General features: G+C 40.8%; 1 protein-coding gene across 1 annotated transcript in view; it reads right to left on the bottom strand.

Annotated features, from left to right (window-relative positions):
* Nucleotides 1–684: 684 nt before the first annotated feature.
* BTBD16 (BTB domain containing 16) overlaps nt 685–22,293 on the bottom strand; it is a 38,917-nt gene continuing 17,308 nt past the window's right edge. Inside the window, exons 11-18 of the mRNA XM_067561294.1 lie at nt 19,375–19,494; nt 8,487–8,578; nt 7,333–7,415; nt 5,900–5,977; nt 4,701–4,799; nt 2,576–2,764; nt 1,487–1,547; nt 685–904 (exon numbers count right to left, since the gene is read on the bottom strand). Coding sequence (XP_067417395.1) covers nt 828–904; nt 1,487–1,547; nt 2,576–2,764; nt 4,701–4,799; nt 5,900–5,977; nt 7,333–7,415; nt 8,487–8,578; nt 19,375–19,494 — 799 coding nt within the window. The 3' untranslated portion in view covers nt 685–827. The remainder of the gene's footprint in view (nt 905–1,486; nt 1,548–2,575; nt 2,765–4,700; nt 4,800–5,899; nt 5,978–7,332; nt 7,416–8,486; nt 8,579–19,374; nt 19,495–22,293) is intronic.

Genomic DNA, 22,293 nt, shown 5'->3' with positions numbered 1-22,293 from the left:
TCTTCCACAATACCTGTTCTGGGGAATCCTTTCTTATCTGGATACTGGGCTCTACGCTGCACCGGCCAGCCCTTTTACATGGCATAAGGGTGCCAGAGTGGGGAGTGAAAGCCTGACCTTATTGAAATCAGTAGGAAAATTCTCATTGACTTCAATAAGGCCAGGTTTTCAGCCAGTATATTGTATTTTGTCCGTTCTGAATGGAGTTGGTAAATGATTAGTTGGCCACAGAAGAGCTCTTGTTTCCAGCTAACAAAAGCTACTGAAAACTGTGCACTAAAATGCATGCAACAACATTGTTGCAGCTAGAGATATGACTAAGAAGTAGGAGTGATGTAGAGCACAGAAGTGTATGCAGAAACTGTAGAGATTAATTTGCACTAGTGACCTTTGTTAATCTCATCCATGGTTTGCAGAAGCAACAGCTTTTTCATATTGTTGCAGCCCACTTGGAAAGTATTATTCAATAATGGGAAACTAGAAAATACTCCATGGAGCTGTGGGAAAACCCAGATCTGAACACCCCCAAAGTTTCTGTTTGAAATCTAGAGCCAGATTTTGTAATTTGACTTCATGGCTAATAAAATAGAAATTGCCAATTTGCAATTATAATTTATGGGTAACAGAAACAGGCAGTTGATTGAATTTAATCCTGAAACGAGCATGACACAAGGAAAGGTTGCAGTTGTTTATTTTCATACTATGACAAATGTGGTTAGTTGGCTAAGCAGATTGTACCCTTAAAATATGCAATTCAATTCTGCTGATCATATCAAGTGCTGAAATCAGTTCTTCAGGCTAGAGAAAACTCTAGTGCTTATTTTCTTTTAGCAAATCAAGATGATGGAAAAAGAAGAGCATATGTCACATAGACTGGAATTGATGGTATCCGTGCTTTCAAGACCTATGCCCAAAATCAAACAAAAATTAACATTTATCTAACACCATAATTAGTTAACTATAAAATGACTCATGTTTAGTGCTTGGTTCAGCAGAAAAATTGCAAACTGCTTTTTTGAACTTTTACTGAGAAGGCAGTTTCCCTTTAAATGAATAAATGTAAATCTAGTCTCTGTGCTTGCCTGGGAGGGGGCAAAGGATGTATTATCTGTACCAGGAATCTAAGTTTTGCAGGCACAGTGAAGAGGCAATTTCGTTTTCTGAATAAGAAGCCAAAAGTCATGACATAAGAAACATCTATGATTCGTCTACAGACCTCTAAATTACTTTTTGCTAAAGGGAACTCTAGAATCTAAAAATGTAACAACATATTCCCATGTTTTCACAGGAACATGGTTTTTACAAGTGCAATATATCCTTTATAATGCCACTATAAATGTATCTGTCCACTTTGTCTAGTGGTTAGTTCACAGGACTAGGAGTCTGAACACTAGGATTCCTTTCCCCTCTGTCACTAACCATATCTGTGACCTCAAGCAAGTCATTTAAACTGGCTATGCCTCAATCTGTAAAATGGGGTATTTACCTATTTCATGGAGGGGGAGGGGGCAGTTCTGGCATTTTGAGATCCTCAGAAGAGAGGTACTCTATAAACACAAAGTATTAGCATAAATTCTGATTTCAGTTACATCCATAACCTGATTGATCATGTGTAACACAACATAATTTGGCCAATTTCCTTTTGTGAATGATTTTCGGTCTAACCCGTATTTGAAATAAGTTTAAGGAAAGAAATACACTCACCATTTTAAACATTTGATTTGCATATACTGTTACTATCGCTTGAGTAATTTACTTTGCTAGGTTAACTATGGGTTAAAAATTTCCATTAAGCCTCACTTTTGTATGATGCTTATCATTTCTGTGAGGGGCTGAGCTTCCTCCATTTCCACTAATTTCAATGGGAGTTGAGGGCAGTCAACACTTCCCAGAATCAAACCCCAGATAAAACCATTTTTATGGAGACCATTTGAGTTAAGGAGTAGATTGGTTATAAATATTGGCATTGACGACCAAAACATTTAAACTTTAAGAAGATTATGCTGATGCCATATAAACCAACTGTAATTTTGCAAATACTATGAACCCCTGGGAAGCTGCAAGTTAGTTAACTGTGATACCTAGATTGCCGAGGTTAAATGGACAAGGCTGAAGAAATAACTATACCAAAAGGGTCTATAAGTCAGCAATCTATATGAGGCAGCTGTTTAAACAATAACTGCTGGACACTGGTGGTGGTACTAAGAGGTACTTGCAGACAGTACCTTGCATGCTCCTATCAATGGCAAAGTGTTCCACTTTGGGCACAAATGCCATTATATTTGTCATCAGTGTTTAATAATGTAAAATCAGAATGGGAAGTTTTCCATTGATTGCAATGGAATTTGGATCAGGTTCAGTGTTTCTAAAGCATTTGTCAACATTCCATATTTTGGAATTCATAGACATTTCTACTATTTTTTTTCTGGCTTGCATATCATTCTGAAAGAGTATCATGTCAGTGTCTGAGCTTTTCGATTGTGAGGAATGCTTGTTTTACATGCATGCTATATCAATATTTTGATATAGAAAGGCTACACCTGATAGAGTTTATATATTTTTAAAAAATACTTACTTGACTTTTGCAGGACGGTTTTGTAACTCCAAACTTTTGGGTAAGTTGATCAGTACTGAATTCCCTCCATTTCCCATCCATCAGGCACTGTGCTTTTATTTCATATTTAACTTCTCGCTCCTGCCTAAGGCTGACAGGGCTACGTTCAGCAGTAAAGAAAGATAAAGCTGGATCTGTGTGTTTGACTCTCTGAAAAGACATTGCATTCAAGTCAGTTAAAAATCTGTAATAACATTTGCTTATTAGAGAACCAACTAATATGTATGTACATTCCACTTCGTATTTGAGGTATAAGTCTTCAGGATCACAGTAAATACTGATCTGGCCAGGTCATTACTTGGATGGAGGACCTCCAAGAAAATCTGTTTTTAGTTGCTGAATGGAATTATATTGGTGAGTCAATAGATGCCATTCTTCTTCCTGATTCTGTCTTCTTGATTAGATGTAAAACCAAGCTCTGGTTATTAAAGTTCCTATGGCACTTACATGAGCCAAATTTTTAGTAATTACCTTTGCCTGCCTAAAACTGCTTTAATAATTTCAAATGGACAAGGCATTCTTCAGTTCTTGACCTGAGAGTACCTGCACACTATTAAACAATTGACGTGTTTCAGTGATGAGTGAAATAATTCCTCTGTATAGAGGACCTGGTACTGCAGTCTTTTCTGTGTCTAATCCCCTTTTGATATCACTGGGAATTTGTCTTGAGTAAGAACTGCAGGTTTGAATGTATAGTTTCTAAAGCACTTTGTAATCCCTTTGGATGAAACTCAGAGCTGTGTAAGCAAAGGAAAATAATCACTGATGTCAGTGGCGTTTCAGTTACATGTACCAGGTCTGAGTTTGGTCCTATAAATGTAAGTAATTACATTTTCATGCAATAAATAAATAAATTATGGTATAAATAAATTATGGGCTCAATTCTATGGTATAATTGTGCCCCTTTGTATTGTTTTAATGGCAAAAAGAGATTGGAAAACTGCAGATCTCCCCAGCTTGAGGAAATCCTCAGCTAATATAGGGCGAGTGTAGCAGTCTCCTATGTTACCAGTTCTAGCAGCTCCCAGTGTATGGCTAGGTCAGGAATGGCAGAGGGCATGACCAGAGTGTAACTACATTGACTTCTCAGTGTACCTTTTTCATTTCTAATCATGGGCTTGACCTTGCAAGCACAGAACTCCTATTTACTTTGATGGGAACTTTGATTGCAGGATCATGCCCAATATCTACTGGAAGCAATGGGAGTTCCTCATGTAGAAGATTTGCAGGATTAGGTCCTCTGTACTGCACCAACAATATTTACAAACATCAAACTTAGCAATATGTTCTAGGACTTATTTGAACAGGAAATTGCGACTGAACATATTAATTTTGCTAAACAAACAAAACCACCACATTGCTGATTCAAATCTAGTAATAAGCCACAAAATACAAAGGGAACCGAGGACTTTTAAATGGCCAGGAGATAAGTTCTCACTTTGGCATTTAACTGACATTTAATTAAAACCAGACTCTTACAGGGAAGGAAGAATTAAAATGGTAACATGTACACTGAAATACACTGTTCAGTCAGCATCTCAGTGTGCAATTTACTACTAGTATTAGAGTTTTCTAAAAGACTGTTTCTGAGTATTACCTGCCCTTTAAGAGGAAAAAGGATTAGAATCTATATCAAGTACCAGATTATGTCCATTCTACTATGACCTGTTGATGATACCATACAAAGAACATATAAGATGACATGTTTTATTAGGCAGGAGATGTTTTATTAGGCAGAAGATATCTGCTGATATTTCATGTAGCTACTATTGTTCTCAAAACTGGGCTTGGAGAATCACATGAGAATAGGCTGTTTATGGATTTTCCAATATTTCCTGATTATTGACACTTTAAAATACAGAATGAATATTTTTGCTTGTGATATTTTAGTATTCCCACTTCTGAGTCTAGTTAAAATCATCATGTGCAGAGATATGTGAATAATCATTTGCATCTCAAATTATTACCTTAAAGTAAGGTCAAAATTTACATAATGCAACAAAATAAACAGATAATAAACAATAAACATAATAATCAGATAAACAATAAACAGAATTCACATAAGCAAGTGGTGCTTTTATCTCACTTGAATATAAAAGCTGTATGCTGAAGCTTCATGTCTGATTGCTTTTATCTCAAAGAAGAACCCATAAATGGAAATTATTTCTTCATGATATCTTGGCTCCTAAATGACAATTAAAAAAGAAAAACTCTGTCCACAGTAATCTCAAAAATATGTGGGCAGAAATCACAAATAATCTATTATTAGGAAAAATATTACTCATTTTGCTTGTCACATAAAAGAAAAAATGCAATCACTGTGAAATTATATTTAAACTAATGGAAAGCTACGAGGAGTGCAATGGCAATCAAATACAGACATGACAAATCATAATGAGCTATGTCTATAAGTGTTGTAAGAAGGAATTTAATCAAGTCGGGGAACTTTTAGGTTCAGTGAGATGTCTCTTGGAAGCTTGATGTCTGTGTCTTATTGTTCTTGCTTCTATACCCTCATCAAATTCAAAGGTGTCTCCAATATGTATGGCAACTGGGATCGAGGAGCATTAGGAACTTAGCCTGGAAGGAGGACTGAGCAGGAAGGAAGGCCTTGAATTGTGCCTGATTGCACATGATGAGTTGTCTATTCATCCAGGGTGGTATTCACCACAATGCAGAGTGCCAGCACAAGGTCAATGCATTACATAAGTCTTACCTAAGCCCTCAGAATTGGACTAAGCGGGACATTCAACCCCACAAAACAGATACAGCACAGGCAATTGCAGTGCAAGCTTCTGCATTCAGTTGTCTCAGTCTGAGAGTGGTGTTCAGGTGCATTCAGTCACTGGCTACTTCAGAGACAATTATGACAGTGAATTTTATCTTGTAGACACTAGCCTGCATAGAATTGGACTGCAACTGCTATAAATTAGATAGATAACTGTCAATTTACATAGAGCTTGATCCAAGGCCCATTCCCAACTCACTCTCTGCTCTTTTCAGGGTCCATGAAAACACCGAAGAATAGGAATTGGAATTAATATACATGATCTAGCATTTCTACATCGTCTCATTTTTTTAAACTATTTTTCTTTGTCCTAACAAATGTAGCTCATCATACTTTATTTGTTTTGCCACTTAAAATAGATTAAAAATCTGAGACCATAGAAAACAGCTGCCATTTTTACAATAAAAAGTATGTGATTAAAAATACTGGTATCCACCGAGAAACACACCAAAGCCTGGAGACTCTCACCATACAGATTTTATTTCTTTGTCACCTACCTGTTTAAGCAGCAGGCCAAATCTCACAGCTTGCATGGAAAAATCTCTCTGGAATGTCATGTCACCACCATTCTCCAGCTGAATGGAAGGGGAAATATGCCTCATTTTATGAAATCAATTGATTCAATGTGTTATTTAAAAGAAGCACAAAGCTAAGCACAAAGAACATATGACTAATTTCTGCTGTTTTCTCAGTGAGGCAATCTTCATAGGAATGAATATTGTGCATATAAATTGACAGCATATGGTAGATTGTATAGTTTTTCTTCCCAGTAGTTTGGACCAACTGAGCAATTAGTGACACAGCACCTGATTTTCCACTCTTTTGCACCTTGTATAGTCATTTACAGCTGTGCCAAGTGATGGTAGAGTGAGTGTAAAGTGGTACCAAATCAGAATGTTAGCATTTTACACTTACTAGTACACAGGTGTGAAAGACTACACAAGCTGCAAGGCAGTGGAGAATCAGGACATAATATGAAAATGATCTTTTTAATGAAGCAGAGTATATTTATGTTATAGGAAGTTATGGTAAAATGTTCTGATTCACGTTTCTATTTCATTATTATTTCAGTATTTTCTGTTAGAAGTAGCATTAACTCCCCTACACAGTTTTACCTCCTCAGAAAGTGTGTTTGAGATGTGCAGCTGTTAACATGGGCAGCCAATTGCAACAAAGCTCCTAAGGGAGAGGGAATCAGTGCAAAACAGTGGGACATCCTCAGTAACGACCCAAGTTCTATGCAGCTGTGCTCTGTCTTCCTCTTCCCATTTTGCAAAGCCATTGATTTTAAAGGGATATGCACCTGCTTATGCCATGTATGAATTCGTCCCCATCTGCTTATGTGAAAAAAACAAACACTAACAGCAAAACAACAGAAGTGTCCGATAAGTTGTTAATAGAAACAGACTCACTCAGAAAGAGTAGCTGGGTATTTGTATTATGACAGCATAAAAAACATGTAAGCATGGTTAGGACAAATCACAGTTCTTCATAAATTTCCAGAAAAGTCAAGAAATTATATCTAGAAAGTATATTCTATGTAGCATTGGTCTACATGGTCCAAATTAAAAGCATCTTTCATTCCTTTTAACCCCTTTCTCATCTATCTTCCTTTTTGCATCAAAATATCATATTAAGTACTATCATACATTAAGCTCAGAGGCAAAGATTGCCAATGCAAAGCAATTTTACATAGAAAAAATTAGACTACAGGCTTTTTTAGGCCAGGGGTCATGTTTTAGTCTGTTTGTACATCACCTGACACAATGAGGCCCATATCTTACCTGTGGCCTTGATAACAAATATATAAATAATAACACCATAAATAAAAAATAACCTCATAACAAAATATAAGATAACATCTGAGCTCCAGTGAATGTATATATAAATACTTTCATTTTTTGAACAATATAGAAGCATACCAACTCACTGCATGGTAATGGTTGGACAGAATCTGTGTCAGCCAGGGCAGCGGGAGGAAGTTAATCTGACGTAAATCCTCCAGATTCTTACCTTTGGGTTTGGAGGGGAAGTTTGATTAATAAAACTGTATTATTAAAAGAAATTAAAGCAGACATATTACAGAGAACAGTGATATATGCAGAGAAAAATTAGATGTCTTTGAAATGCACTGTGGCCACATACATTGAACAATCCGTGAGTATCAAGTGTGGGATCATAGTATAAAAATCATAAGCCCCTATGCCACTTCAGTTGAAGGAGTAGCATGCATAGTTTGAGGCTAACACTCCATATCGAGATCCAATCCAATTTATTCTGAGTTATGGCAATTGTGGGAGAATCCTGGAACATAGAAGTCCACTAAAAATTCATCACCAAGCCTCACTTCAGGCTCCCCACATAACCAATGGAGGGGTTGTTGTGCAAGGCATCCACGAAAGGAGCTAGCGTGGAGCATTCTGGGGGTGGTCTAAATGGTCAGGGTCATGATGCACGTTTGTGTGCAGACTGCCACTCGCATATTAATAACTCCTGCTTGCATCCAATTGTGCATGTTTTCCTATCTCTATTCTGATAGGATTAGTCCACTTGGGGTGGGGTGTATAATGCTATGAAATTGGCACATATTAACAATGACTGGGGCTAGTGAGCTCTAGGGATTTGGGTGCATCTCTACTTAAAATCCAGTAAAATGGCACTGAAACAAAAATGTTAGAATAGCTTTGTATAAAATATATACTCCACAGGTAAATATTTACATTGGTTTGGAAAGTTGTTGGGCTCTGAAGATTCCCATATTCACTGATCTTTCACTCCTTCAGTGTACATTTCAAGGGCCAGTATTTTTTATATATATTCAGGGAAATCCACTTTAAAACACTGAAATATTGATTCCTACTCTCCTACAAGTTTTCACTTTTAAGACGTACCTATGCATTCTGTATGAGTGCAAAACAAGCGTGACTTTATAAGCTAGGTAAACAGTTGCATAATTAGTTGATATGGGCATCTCACGTATGTGCATACTTTTGCATACACTGCATTTTTGAGTGTGTAATTTCAAATGCCAGTTTGAAAGTGTGGGCTGATGCTTCTTCGGTTACAAACACACTATAAACTTACTTGAAGTGATTCCGTGTAAACGAAGGGATTGAAACACAGTTATGTATTTCTGTCCTGCTTCCCTTTCCAGAAAGGAACATCTCTTGGGTAAACTAAAAACAAAACAAAGTAGGAGAAAACATAACTTAACCCAAAATGATTTCATATCCAGATTCTAAATTTAGCTATGTAAGTTTTGTTTCTGTGTATGTGCCTCTCAACATACTAGCTTTCAACGGGACCATATTTGATACATGTATAAGGCAACTTGTACAGCATAAGAAATAATAAGTATTGATTTAATTTCATGTCCTCTCGCTGTTCTTTTAAAGTAAAATTGATTTTATGGAAGGTGTGCTTGTGTACTCGTGGTAGGATTTGGATAGACATGGTCATCAAATTCCACACATTTAAAGTAAAAACCACACCTACATAGTGAGTCTGCTTTTAAAAAGTCACTTCAAGCGACTATTGCTTTTCAAAAGGAGAGGAAAACATTATCATGCAAGTTTCTCAGAATTCATTTGGAAACAGGCAGTCACTTACTCAAGGCATATCAAGACAGGGACCAGCCAAAGACACACAGATTATGTTTCCATGAGTCAAGAGTTACACTCAAAACAAAAATTTCCCTACCCATACCAAGCCCATGTTGTTGCACTAAGCTCTTCCCAGCACCTCACTGTTGCCAGCTTCCTTGCTACAGAAAAAAATGACAAATGGTTTAGACAGTTTTTAAAATTTGATTCTGTGTGTCTCTCTCTCTTTTTCTTAATCCCTCATTTCTGAAGCCAGGTGCTCTTAATATTCAGCTGTACAGAGATCGGAAAGTGAAGAAAATTATAATTCATATATGTAAAACATCGCTAAAAATTACCCAAAATAGCTTATCTGAGCATGTAACTATCACATATGTGATGAACTGGGAAAGTGGTCGCATGACTATGTGTGGCTTAGTTTTCCTGTTCTGGCTGTGTATTGTTGTCTGTCCAAATGCATAGAGTTTAGTCAAAGGAGGCCGTGCATGGGCTGTTGAGGGGCCAAGCAAGAAAGGTAAAACAATGACACAGATAAGTCAGCCTCTTGTACCAGCTTCAAAGGAGATAACAATGGCTGGGCCATCAGCTGTGGGGAGAAATTAGCTAGCTGGCTCTGTCCAGGCAAGGATGTTTTACTCTTCCGAACGCTTAGCCTGGGATCAAAGGAGACTCAAAAGATCAAAACAAAACAAAACAAACAAAAAAACCCTGATGGGTTAAAAAGATGTTCCTGGCAGAAAGGGAGGAGGGAAATAAATGGTCAGAGATGCTGACCAGGACATGTCAGTGAAAAAGCTGACAGGCTGGGAGGAGTCACTGAAGGATGTCTACGCGGCACATGAAGTGCAGGCTTTGACTCAGGCTTGAGTCCGAGTCCCCGTTTTCTCCACACACAAATCATTCTGACAGGTCAGCAAGCACTCAGGACCTGGGTTCTAGGATCCTGCTAGAGGGTGGGGTCAGAGCCTGACTCCTGCTGTGACTCGGATGCAAGCCCTGTCATTTTGGAGGCAGACAAAGTCAGAAGGTTTGCACAGTGCAGCATAGACATGTTAGACGCGGCTGTGAGACCTGGGTCCAGCAATTGTAAAGCCAGGCGTACTATGCAGCGCAGGCTTGGGAACACAGAGTCCACATGTCTGGGTCCATAGGCAGCATGTGAGCTCCCTAGAAGTGGGAGGGGTCACTGGCACATGGACTGTGACTGCTCCCTCCCCGCTGCTGCTCGCTCCTCTCCACCTCTTCCCCCAAGGTCCCCCCCACACACTGCTCGAGTTGCTCCTCTCTGCCTCTTCCCCCGAGGCCTCTCTGCCCCCCCCCCCACTGCTTGAGTAGCTCCTCTCCCCACCCTCTCCCCTGAGGCCCCCCCCCGCCCATGCTGGCTTCTCTCCGCCCCCTTCTCAGAACGAGGGGGGGGGCATGGCCCCATCACTTTTTCATGTCTTAGGCGAGTGACAGGGGGAGAAAGGATGGAAAGGTGTGAGCAGCGGGTGGGGGGGTCCTTGGGGAAGGGGCAGAGCAGGGCGGGAATAGGCGGAGCGAGGGCAGGGCCTTGGGATAAGAGGCACAGCAGGGCGGGGCAGGGTGGCGGGACATAGGTTTCTAGCCTCTGGGAAGCTTTTCTGGCATTGAGGAAGCTTACTAATACCTGCTGAATTGAACACATCGTCTGCAGGAACTGAATGACCCATTTATTTAAGCATTTTGCTGTTCACATTTACCAATATTTAGTGACGTCCAAAACTCTATTGTAAATGTAAAGCTGTTAAATGCACTGGTTACTGTTGCAACATAACCTCCAATAATCACTGACACACTTCTCTTGGCTCTTCTCTTGGGTTGTTTGAGTTGAAGGACCTGGGACCAGATCCTGCATCACTTATATCCCATTGTTGCCTCACTGATCGTTATGGGGCAGTATGGAGTGTAAGTCATGGCAGAATTTGGTTTATGGTCATTTCCACTCTTACAGTAACTAGTTTTCTCTCTCTCTTTGGCATTAACAAATAGGCATTATTACAGGCAGGAGTAGAATGCCCTGCTGGTGACTGGTGGCAAATTGCATGGTAAATGATTTAAAAAAACCAAAAATTAGTTAATAGTTTTACTATGTTACTGCTTTGATATTTCTTATTCAAACAGTCCCAATTATTGACTGAGATCTGAAAGCTGATTCAAGGCAGTCTTCCAGAATTTTATTACATGCAGGTCGCCTCTAAAGTTGTCTGTCTATTGCTTTACTAACTTATATATAATGTCTAACTAACAACTTGTGTTATGTAATGATTAATGGGCACTTCAAGATAAATTCCTTGCCAAACAGGAAGAATATAGTCCTATGCAGTCAGTAGCCTAAACAATGCTGTCAAGTGTTCACTAATCTACCCCCTGTGCTTAGATGGTATTTGATAAGACAAAATGCCTTTCCCCCAGTATTTCCCAGGGAGCAAATCAACACCTGGCAAGAGAAGAAAGCTCTTGCTTTGTTTCTTATGTAATTTACACGTGTTTTCATGCAGTTTCCTATGGATTGCTCTCCATTGAGATATTTTACAGCTGTCTAACCTTCAGCACTGCAAAGAATGAAATTTCAGGTCTGAAGGACAGTCTGTTTGCAACTGCAACAACTCATAAAAGGAAGCTTTAAAAGAAAATATTGGTGGTCTGATTCTTCGTGTTGCTTGGCACCCATAACTCCCACTTACTTCCAACCGTTGGGTACTATTTATTTTTAAAGAGATCATTACAAACCAGAAATGAGTTTTAATTCTTACCATACATGCTTGGAGCCAGTAGAGGTACCTGACCTCTATCGAAAAGGTCAGTGTTGACTGGACCTCCCCCGTTACCATATCTCAGCTCAGAAAAGTGTTAAAGGAACTTAAAAGTGGTTTTCCCCACAAAGAGCAGTTGTAGTCCACTTCCATTTTTTGGAAGGGGAAACAATTATTTATCTCAGCTACAGAACTGCGTAGGAGTAGAATCTACCTAGGTACTAACAGGGTTAACACATAGCAAATTCATGTCACCATTAGAAGAAATTGCCTTCGTTGCAATTGCTCCCTTTTTAGGCTAAGCAAGAATTGGCGCTTCATAAAACTTTCTTTTTAAGATATAGTAGGCTCCAGCCTTGTCTGTTATCTTTGGACAGTCTGCTACCCCAAATTTAATAAGGTTAATTGGCTAGGTCTTGAAAGGTGTAGCCTCCTTGGAAATTCTCTACCCATTTCGGGATATGGATTAATAAAAATAAATGGGCTAAGTCTTGAACTCAGTCAAAACTCCCACTGAAATCTATTAATCTAACAGAAGGGGAAACTGAGGCACAAAGATTCGTTTATATGCCCAAGGGCATGCAATGAGTCAGTGTGAAAGCCCAGACTAACATCAAGGAGAAGGATTCCTCTTTCTGCTCTATCTCCTTAAATTGCTGTGGCAGCATAAGGGGGACTAGAAAAACCTTGGGTTCAACTTGGGAAGAATAACTATAGGTTGTTTTACTAGGACCCCTCCACAAACCCCAGGGTCTGGAGGAGGCATAGCCATAACAAATGCTGCTACATTGATTCTGGCCAAACACTGGTGCTCAATGGCAGCTTGGTTTCGGCGGCCTAAACTACTGTGGAGATGAAAGGGGTCAAGCCTGGGGAAAATAAGCAGAAGAATCTGCCCACTAGAGCATAGTTTCTCCTAGAGCATCTGCCCAGTAGAGCATAATACCCCTGGGGGTACGCGAGACACAGGCAGGGGTTACGTGGCAAAAAACCCAGTGAAGGGAAGTGGGCGTCAGCCACCGGCTTCTGGGGGAAGTGGGTGGAAGCCGCTGGCTTCCTGCCCAGTTCCAACTCCTAGCTGGGAGGTAGACAGCAGCTGCCTCAGTCCTGGGAAGCTGGGCAGCAACCACTGGCTTCTTGGGATGCCAGGCAGCAGCCACCGGCTTGGGCAGTAGCCACTGGCTTTTTTGGGAAGCTGGGCAGCAGCCGCCCACGTCCCACTCGGTCCCAGCTCCCAGATGGGAGCCCAGCGGCAGCCTCCTGCACCCTGCAAGCTGGGCTCAGAGCTGGTTGGCTGCCACCCATGCCCTGGCTTGAAGATGGGCAGCAGCTGCCTGCTGCCTGCCCACATCCCCGGGTCCCAGCCTGTACGGAAGCCTCCTCCGCCCCAGCTCAGAGCAGGTGGCAGCCACCCATTTCCTGGGCTGGCAGCCAGGCGGCAGCCACCTGCAACTTGCCCATATGGCAGTTCTCCTCTCCGGTTCAAAGCCCAGTGCCCAAAAAGACATGCGGAGAGCCCAGAGGCTTGCCCAGTCCTGAAGCTGGGCTCTACCCGCAGGCTTACTTGTCAATTGACAACTATGACAGCCCCAGATTTTAGCAGTATAAAATTCTTAAGAGGGGCCCACACAGTGTGATTTGCCCCAGGCCCGCACCCCCCTAGGGACGGCCAGGGGGAGCGCTGCTATCCACTCTGGTGGGCCGCTAGTGCCTGCTCATACCTCACAAGTTCCCACCTGCGTGAGGAGAACACCACGTGTCCCCGCCATCAGGCCATAGTGACTGGCTGGCGTTGACCTTTGCTCCTACATGGAGGAAGGGGAGGAGGAAGGAGGGGAGAAACAGCAGGGGTTTTGTGGTCTGCCACAGCCACACAGCACTGCAGAACTCAGAACTCTCCTGCTTTACAAGAAATACAGTTGTCCAGCGGTAAAGGGGAAAAAGATTGTCTTTCTCAGAGTGGAAAACTGAGTGTTGGGGTACTTATTAAAATTTTCAGAAGTTAGGGGGTACTTGCTACTGAAAAGGTTGAGAAACACTGCACTAGAGCACACTCCCCTCCAGAGGCTGGAATGGAACCCAAGATTCCTGAGTCTCACCAAATATCAGCAAACATCTATGAAATTCACTGGCAAAATGTCCTATATTGTTCTAGTTTCTAGTACATATGCAGGATAACAACCTACTACAAGTATCAGTTACTCCTTTAGCTCAAGTAGCAGAGGTCGGTGTGGTGGATCTAAAGGTTCCAACCCTGCTGATGAACCATATGTGGGTCAACATGATGCCGCATGATGGAATTTGTTTTTTTTTTTTTCCAGGTTGCTTAAAAAAAAAGCTATGAAATTACAAATAAAAACCTATGTTAAAAGATTATTAGTGCTGGAAAGTGAAGCACTCAGAAGCTAGGAAATGCCAGAACTAAGGTTGCCTGTGCAACCTTAATCTGGCCCTCCTCTGATTATGCATTATGATACAGTCATTAATCATGTAATCATATACTTGTTTTCCCCACAGGACTCCTGACTCATTCAGTGCATAGGATGAACCTGCTCCAGGGATGAATCATGGTTGTGTAATAAAGTAGGACTTCTGCTTCATTTGTTGCAGAATTTGGAAATTGTGTAGTGAATCAGGCAGGGGACTGCAGGAAGAGAAGGGATGATCTCATGGTTAAAAACGTTGAATGGTGTCTTGGAGATGTATTCCTGCCTCTGCCCCAGAATTCCTTTATGATGCTGGTCAAGTAGGTTATGCTAAACTTCCCATTTTTCTGGGGGCCTGACCTGGTATCCTAGGATTTGATTTGCGGAAGCCCTGACCTCTCACAGAAGCAATTTAAATAAATGGAAGCTGTGCTTTGAACATGTAACTGGCTATGAAATGCTAAGTACTCTGAAAAATCAGGTCCTCGATATCTCACATTGGGCACCCAAGGTTACTGAATACTTTTGACCTTCATTTCTCTGTTGCACAGTTCCCTATCTGCAAAATGGGGATAATGCCACCCTCTCACCTCACAGGGGTCTTGTGAATATTAAATACTGTTTGTGAAGCAGTGATGTGATGAGAGCCATAGAAAAGCCCATGAGGAATGCAGTCCATGATGAAATTAATCATTCTGTCTTCAGAGCATGATTTGGATAGTGTGCAGTAAATAAAGCCTGGGGCCACACAGCAAACAATGAGGATAAAACAAAAAAATTGTATACCTGATCACTAAGAGAGGACCATCTATTCTGTGCATTGAATGAGGCATGGGCATCGTGGAAAATATAGTATGTGATCATGTAATTAAAGAGTATCATACTGCATGAGGGGTAAAATTGAGATTGAAGTCAACCTTAATTTTTTAATTTCCTATCTCGAATACTTGGCTTTAAAATGTTATTAAGGTTACAGTGTAGGTTTTTTTTTGTGTATCATAATGTCTAAAATGTCCAGTACTGCATTTATAGCACACCTGGTTATAATCAACAATTGGTTTTAACCCAAGGAAACCAAATATGAAAATTTTGTATTTTCCCCAGTATTTAACAGTGGACAAAAAGTTAGATTAGAGCAGCAAATGTATGTTTTTGTACATATTATTAATGTTCTTAAAAGGAAGAGGAAGGTAGTAGGGCTTTGTTCAGAGGTGAGGCAGAGAAGACAGATTTCATTTCCTGAAAAATCACTTTCACAAGCCATATATAGTTTTACTCCTAAAGAATGGAAGAAAGTAGTTTCTAATTTTACAGTATATTCTAGAGCAGGGCGAAGTATCTGATGCAAAAGTAAAAAGATGCAAAATAGGCTTGCTTTTGAATTAATGAAGCTCCCTTAACCAGATATAGCAGATCCTCAGAGTAGCTGAGCCCTGCTCACACAGCACCTGGGGCAGGAGAGTAAAGGTCATTTAAAGTTACCCCTATAAACTCCCATTTGTGGGGATGCAGCCTCAGGACTATCCTAACTTATGGTGGCTGGTAATAGCACCTAAGTGTTGTGTGCTCTGACATGTCCTCTCTATTGAAGGGGTGGTGGAGAGCCAACTGGTCTGCACCCTGGGGAATTCTTGGCTGTCATATTAGGGCCCAACAAATAATGAAATTGGGCACAATATATTTTGCATTATCTGGTTATCAGCAAAATATACTCAGTGAATTTGAAATGTGAGGTTTGAGCTGGAATTGTGCACATGGCTGAAGTCACTGTGGTATTTCTTTCTGTTTTCTGATTGGCTGAGTCATCCTCCTGAGCTGAATACATAATTTTCTTGCAATCAACTCTGCTCAGATTCTGCAGTTATTTGTAGGTACAAAACAGGGGTAGGGGGAGTCAGTGTTATACATCAGATCCCATAATAACCTGGGCTGCCTTAAACAGAGCATGGGGAGCTGTTGTGGAAACTATAACCCTGATCCTGCAAAGAGATGTGCATTATAAACTGTCAGAGTCCTACTGACTTCAGTGGAAGTCCACACAGGTAGATGGGACCACACCTGTGATCCTATGTGCTGGACTGGGACCTATATAAATATATGTGTAACAATGTCTATTTGTTTATTATAACCTGATTCTGACAGCTCTTAGTGCCCAGTACAATTTTATGTGCATTATTTGAAGTTAAAGATGCAATAAATACTTCATGTTCTCTCTTAGAATGTTATAGATATCAATAGGTTATGTCAGATCATAGCATAAAAATCTAAACACAAAGAATGCTATGATAGACAAGGTTATTTAAATGCAATATATAAATTTCAGGGGGAACTTTAAATCAACTCAGATATTATCAAATAGGCCTGCTAAAATGTAAAATCCATGTCAAAAATATATGTATATATTATGATTTTGACATAACAGAGGAAACTCTTAGCTTATTAAAAACTTCATATTTAGCACCTTGAGTCATGTTTATCATGCATTAGCCACTAACATTTTTACACAAACACATCTCAGGTCCAACTAGTAAATAAGGAAATCACCCACAATTTCAGCTCATTTCCTATCTCTCACTGCAAAAATGTTGATTCCAAGAATGGGAGTATAATTCTGAGCCAAATGGTAATTTCTTTATGGTGTTCATGACTCATCGGAAAGAATGTCTCATGAGAATCATCTTTTTTTAAAAAAAAAATCCCTAAGTACATTGATTTTAAACAAGCATACAAGCAAACTAAGGAAAAATAGTCAGGATCTTCCCTATGCTTGACATCTGTATACTGCCTTTGTGGCCCCCACAGAATCCTCGTGTCCTGGTGGGGGGCTTCACCAACCAGCATTGAATTACATAATGGCTCTATACCAGAACCCCATGGAATTTCTGATGCAGGAGGTGTATCAAAGGTAGCCCAGGAGACAGGAGAGGAAGGGGCATGTGGCCAGAGCACACTGTGTTCCAGCTAACGGCCCCTTGAATGCTAATACAAGCCAGAACAACTTGGAGAAGCCCAGTTCAGAATTCAGGAAGCACAACAGTGATTTAAAGCCACCTTTAACCTCCTAAAAAAGGAGCAACAGTGAATCTGGTCTATGTATCTGACAAGGAACTGCAGGAGGATTATGACTCCTGATTCAGCACATTTCCTTCCGCTCACTCTGCTATAAATTAAACCTACCCACTGTGAGCATGTGACTCACCAGCTAACTTTCCCCCTAGAGGCTGGGCATGGCATAGCAGGCTTTCCTTCTTCAGCTCCCCCAGCTGACAACCATTCCAGCCCTGTGGTGCTCTGCTTCTTATTGCAAATCTGCCCTGGGCGGATCAGACACAGTCTCATCCATTCCAAAGTAAACTAGTAGTTCAACAACTAATAGTCCTTTGACTTCATGTTGGACCTTTGGTCTGAATCTGGACTTATTGTGGGAATGGGAGTGGGTGTGGAGGAGGCAAGTAGGTTTCCACTCCACCTTCCTTGATGGGCTGCTGTGAGAACCCAGGCCCGCCTTCTCCACTGCATACTGGTCCAGGGACCCTTGAAGGGCTGAATACACAGACCCCTTTGCTGCATACCCAGAACACTTCCTGTCTTGCCCTGTCATGGGCCTTTGCCTCAGTCTCTTCCCGGGCTCAGAGTCTATCAACTTCACTCTCTCTAGTCCTCTTCCACCAGCTTATTGCAGGGCTTCTTAGCCCTTTCTACTCCACAGTTGGCCCTGCTGCAGGAGAGTTTTCTCCATTCCCCTAGCATGCCAGTCCCTAACTCAGTGGGAATCTTCCTCCTTCCCGCAGTCCTCTCCACCAGCAAGCAAAGTCCTAGGCAGACTCACTTGTTCCCGGTTTCTTCCCAACTGCCTTAAGATGCCTGTTCAGACCTACCTTCCTTCTGTCTACCAGTAGTTCAAATCAGCTCTCTGACTCTGGCCAGGCTTCTCTCATTCAATGAGAGCCAACCACCTGCTCTCCTTCCTGGTCAAGGCCCAGCTCTTCTTAACTCCTCCCTCAAAACTTGACACCTACTGCAGGTGTAGAAGGGCGAGGCTGGTTGTGTCCACAGATTCCAATTAACCTCTTCAGCCCAGTGTGGTGTTGGTACACTGCAACACATCCTCTCTTAGTGGACTCCCAACAGAAGTGTGTGGCAGAGAGATCTACTGGATGGGGCACAGAATGGGCAGTCAGGAGATAAGTATACCTCTCTTTCTATCCATGACTTGTGTGACCACAGGCAAATCTCCCCTGTGTCACTTGTTTCCCCGTTTGTAAAATGGGAATAATGCTACTTACCCTCCCACAAAGTGCTTTGAGATCGCTAGATGAAAAATGCTATTAATTGTAATAAATGCTGCCTGCTCTCCCTTGAGGCCCAGGGCTCCCTGCTAGCCCCTAACACCAGCAGGCATGAATCTGGATCCACTAATTATATTTAATCAACATACCAATTCAGCAAACCACAGATGGTGGAAATAACCAGAGTTTCAATTTAGCTTCTAACAGCAGTGCCAGTGACATCACCTCCAGTTCTTTTTCCAGCGTGCCACTGGCATATTGATTTCAACAGGTTTAGTTATGTATGTTTACAGCCTGTAAGTAAGTGTAACATCAGGACTTATTACAATTGAGTTCTGATGACAAAGAACATAAAAGCCCGAGCACAAGGAACAAAACATTAATATGTGGCAGTTTATTCTTGAATAGTAACTGCAGACTATTATATTTCATTATGAATATAATGTATTTAAAGAACATTTAGAATGCCAATTAAATTCAAATGCATGTTCATAATTGAACTCTGTTTTCTCAATATGAAAAATTATTACTATGATAGTATTTGTTACTTTTATTGCACCCCAGATATGATTTAGGTTACATTGTAATTAATTTTGGATCTTGAGGTAACTTGCCTGTACAACAGCAGTGCCATGTAGTTACATTTGGGATACTATGCGAAGTAAACTGCATGTATCTACTATAATTACCATATGAGAAACAAAGTTCTGTCATTTCTTGCCCCAACATTTAAAGATGAATTGAAAATATACATTCTGTAATGGATTCTTATTTAAGGACTAATTGGAAGGCATGTGAACTTATATTACAAAGTAATGTTTGTGTTTCACCATAATGATGATTGAAAGGATTTCTTTTTACGCAGACATTCACTTTGTTACCTGCTAAAGTACATTAGGATTATTTCATGAGATGGTATTATCTGAACTTTTGGATTTAGCTGTAGGTAGGTCCAACAAAGAGTAGTTTTCAGGAGGTGGAATTCACTGAATGTAAACAACCTGCCAGGAAGAAATGATATGTGAACAACAGGTTGGTATGGACTGCTGTACTGTCATCTAAGGAAAATAATAAATGCAAGCGATTATTTAAAATTACAATTGAAGACCATCAGGAATGAATTATAGATTTGACTTCTAGAGGTATTTGGAAAATAACAATACTTCACATTTAAACTGAACTTTGCAGCATCCGAATTACTGTAGATCAGTCTAATGACTTATCTGTTCCCAGTATAAAATAGTAGTCAGTGCCCAATGCTTCAAGATAAGGCATCAGACTTCCATAATTCACTTCCTGTTGGATGAAATTCAAGCTGGTGCAATGGGTCCATTACAGTTAAACCTAAAGATCTCTTTCACATCTAGTCTACCATTGGGAGAGGGTCTCCCCTCTGATCCCATAATTGGTCTGTGTGAAAGATGGTGATGGGGCCCAGCTGCCTGAGGGGCAATAATGTCATCATGCAAATGTTGCAGAAGGGCTGCGCTATTCCAACCTATCAAAGTCAGAAGTTTCTCCCAGGCCAAGAAAACAGATTTTGCCCCCACACCATCCTCAGCATACTTCACCTCTATAAAGCTGACTTACTCAGGCTACATGGAAGAAAAGTGAATTTCACTCTTTGTGTGACAGTACTATATCACGGAACATGGTGATTGTTGGGGGTGAGGAGAGGGCAGGAGAGAAAAATTCCTCCCTGATCCCAATATTCTGAGTTGTCCTTTTATTGGAATTCTAGAATTAAATCATCCTAAAGCACAAGTGGGCACAAACTATCTGAGTTCCAGTTCAATGTACAGCTCGGTCGGACCTGCCCATTAAAATTAAATACTATCACTTTATTCTATTCAGAACTATATCCATCCAATTATTGGGAAATTGATACTTTCCTGAATTATGAAATCATGCTTTCTTCCATTAAACCAATTTATTTCTATTTTATGAATTAAAGTGCCTGAGCAATAGGGAAGGGCAGGGTGTGGTGTCAGGTGATTTGAGCATCAGACGGAAAAAAGAAATAGCTGGCTTTGTGAGGAGTCATAGCGTGAGAACCACACAGTAACTTGCCTACTGGGCATGTGGGTATCAGATCTGATAAGGAAGACTGACAACTTGGAAGAGAGTTTAGAGAATGAGCTGCCGTTGAGGTGTGTTTTAGCACCAGAGATGCAGGGAAATATAGGAGGGAGGTCTTGGAACCTAAAGTGAGACTGCTAAGTATTGTAGGAGGTGTAAGGCTACATATTCTGTATTCCATACACAGCACTAACTATGCAGCTGGAATCCAGGCAGCCCAAATCCATGGTTGAAAAGATATTACAGAAACAAGAGCTTCAAGTTACAGGGAAAGGATAATCTGTGGTCTTCCGATTAGGGAAGGGAATCAAAATCATGTCAGTGAAATTAATACTTGGAAGACTGTTAAAAAAGGTGAGAAGAAGCAGGCAGGTGTTGAGGAATCAATTATTACAATTGATTGTAGGTGCACGGGGAGGCTAAGAGATAAGAAGGTTTAAGGGAGTACTGAATTTCCACTGGAAAAGACAATTCAGTGCAAGTTATATCAGTCCAAGGAAAAGCATAGCTCATAGTGGAGTAGTCGAATAGGAAAGGCCATACAGTTAGTAAAAAGTAGATGGCTTTCTGCTATTGGCTAGAAGCGTAAAACCAAAATTGAGCTTGCGGGACTGTTTGGCTTGGGAAGTAAGAGGAGACTGATATAATTAGTGCCTCAAATCTTGTAGGACCTTCAAGATCAGTATTATATAATGATTCCTGGTTACAAGCTACACAGGAGAGACACATTAGATCATAATGGGAGCTGTAACAACGAGAGTCCTGTAGCACTTTAAAGACTAACAAATTTAATTTCTGCAGGCATAAGCTTTCGTGGGCTGCAACCCACTACATCAGATGCAAGAAACAGAAATCAGATAGGGGGTATATATATACATCCAAGGGTAAAGAACAACAATGGGGAGGGTAGGTGTTAGCAAAGTCCATTCAGTTAGAGTAGATGAGGCCTATTCACAACCATTGATTAGAAGGTGAGAATGCGTGAACAGTGACGATTACTTGTAATGAGAGAACCATTCCAAGTCCCTATTCAGACCCAGTTGGATTGTGTCAAGTTTGCATATGAGTTCCAGCTCTGCAGTTTCTCGCTGAAGTCTGTTTTTGAAGTTTTTTTTGTAGAAGTATGGTAACTTTCAAGTCAGGTACAGTGTGTCCTGGGAGATTGAAGTGCTCTCCGACTGGTTTATGGATGTTACCATTTTTTATGTCTTATTTGTGTCCATTTATTCTTTTGCATAGTGACAGTCCGGTTTGGCCAATGTACGTGGCAGAGGGGCATTGCTGGCACATGATGGCATATATTACATTAGTAGATGTGCAGGTGAATAAGTTTCTTATGGTGTGGCTGATGTGGACCTGTGATGGTGTCACTAGAGTCGATGCGCGGGCAGAACTGGCAATGGGGTTTGTTGTAGGGAGAGGTTCCTGGGTTAATGTTCTTATATGGTCTATGGTTGCTGGTGAGTATTTGCTTCAGGTTGGAGGGCTGTCTGTAAGCAAGGATAGGTCTGCCTCCCACGGCTTGAGCGAGTGAGGGATCATCTGCTAGGATAGGTTGTAGATCCTTAGTGATGTGTTGGAGAGATTTTAGCTGGGGACTGTAGGTGATGGCCAGTGGTGTTCTGTTGTTTTCTTTGTTGGATGTGTCCTGTAGTAGGTGACTTCTGGGTACCAGTCTGGCTCTGTCAATTTGTTTCTTCACCTCTCCACGTGGGTATTGT

Source organism: Emydura macquarii, unplaced genomic scaffold (assembly GCF_026122565.2).
Source record: "Emydura macquarii macquarii isolate MOO-44397 ecotype Brisbane River unplaced genomic scaffold, CSIRO-AGI_Emac_v2 contig_2372, whole genome shotgun sequence".
Lineage (NCBI taxonomy): Eukaryota > Metazoa > Chordata > Testudines > Chelidae > Emydura > Emydura macquarii.
The sequence above is the reverse complement of the archived record's forward strand: the minus strand, read 5'-3'. Positions and strand labels throughout refer to the sequence as shown.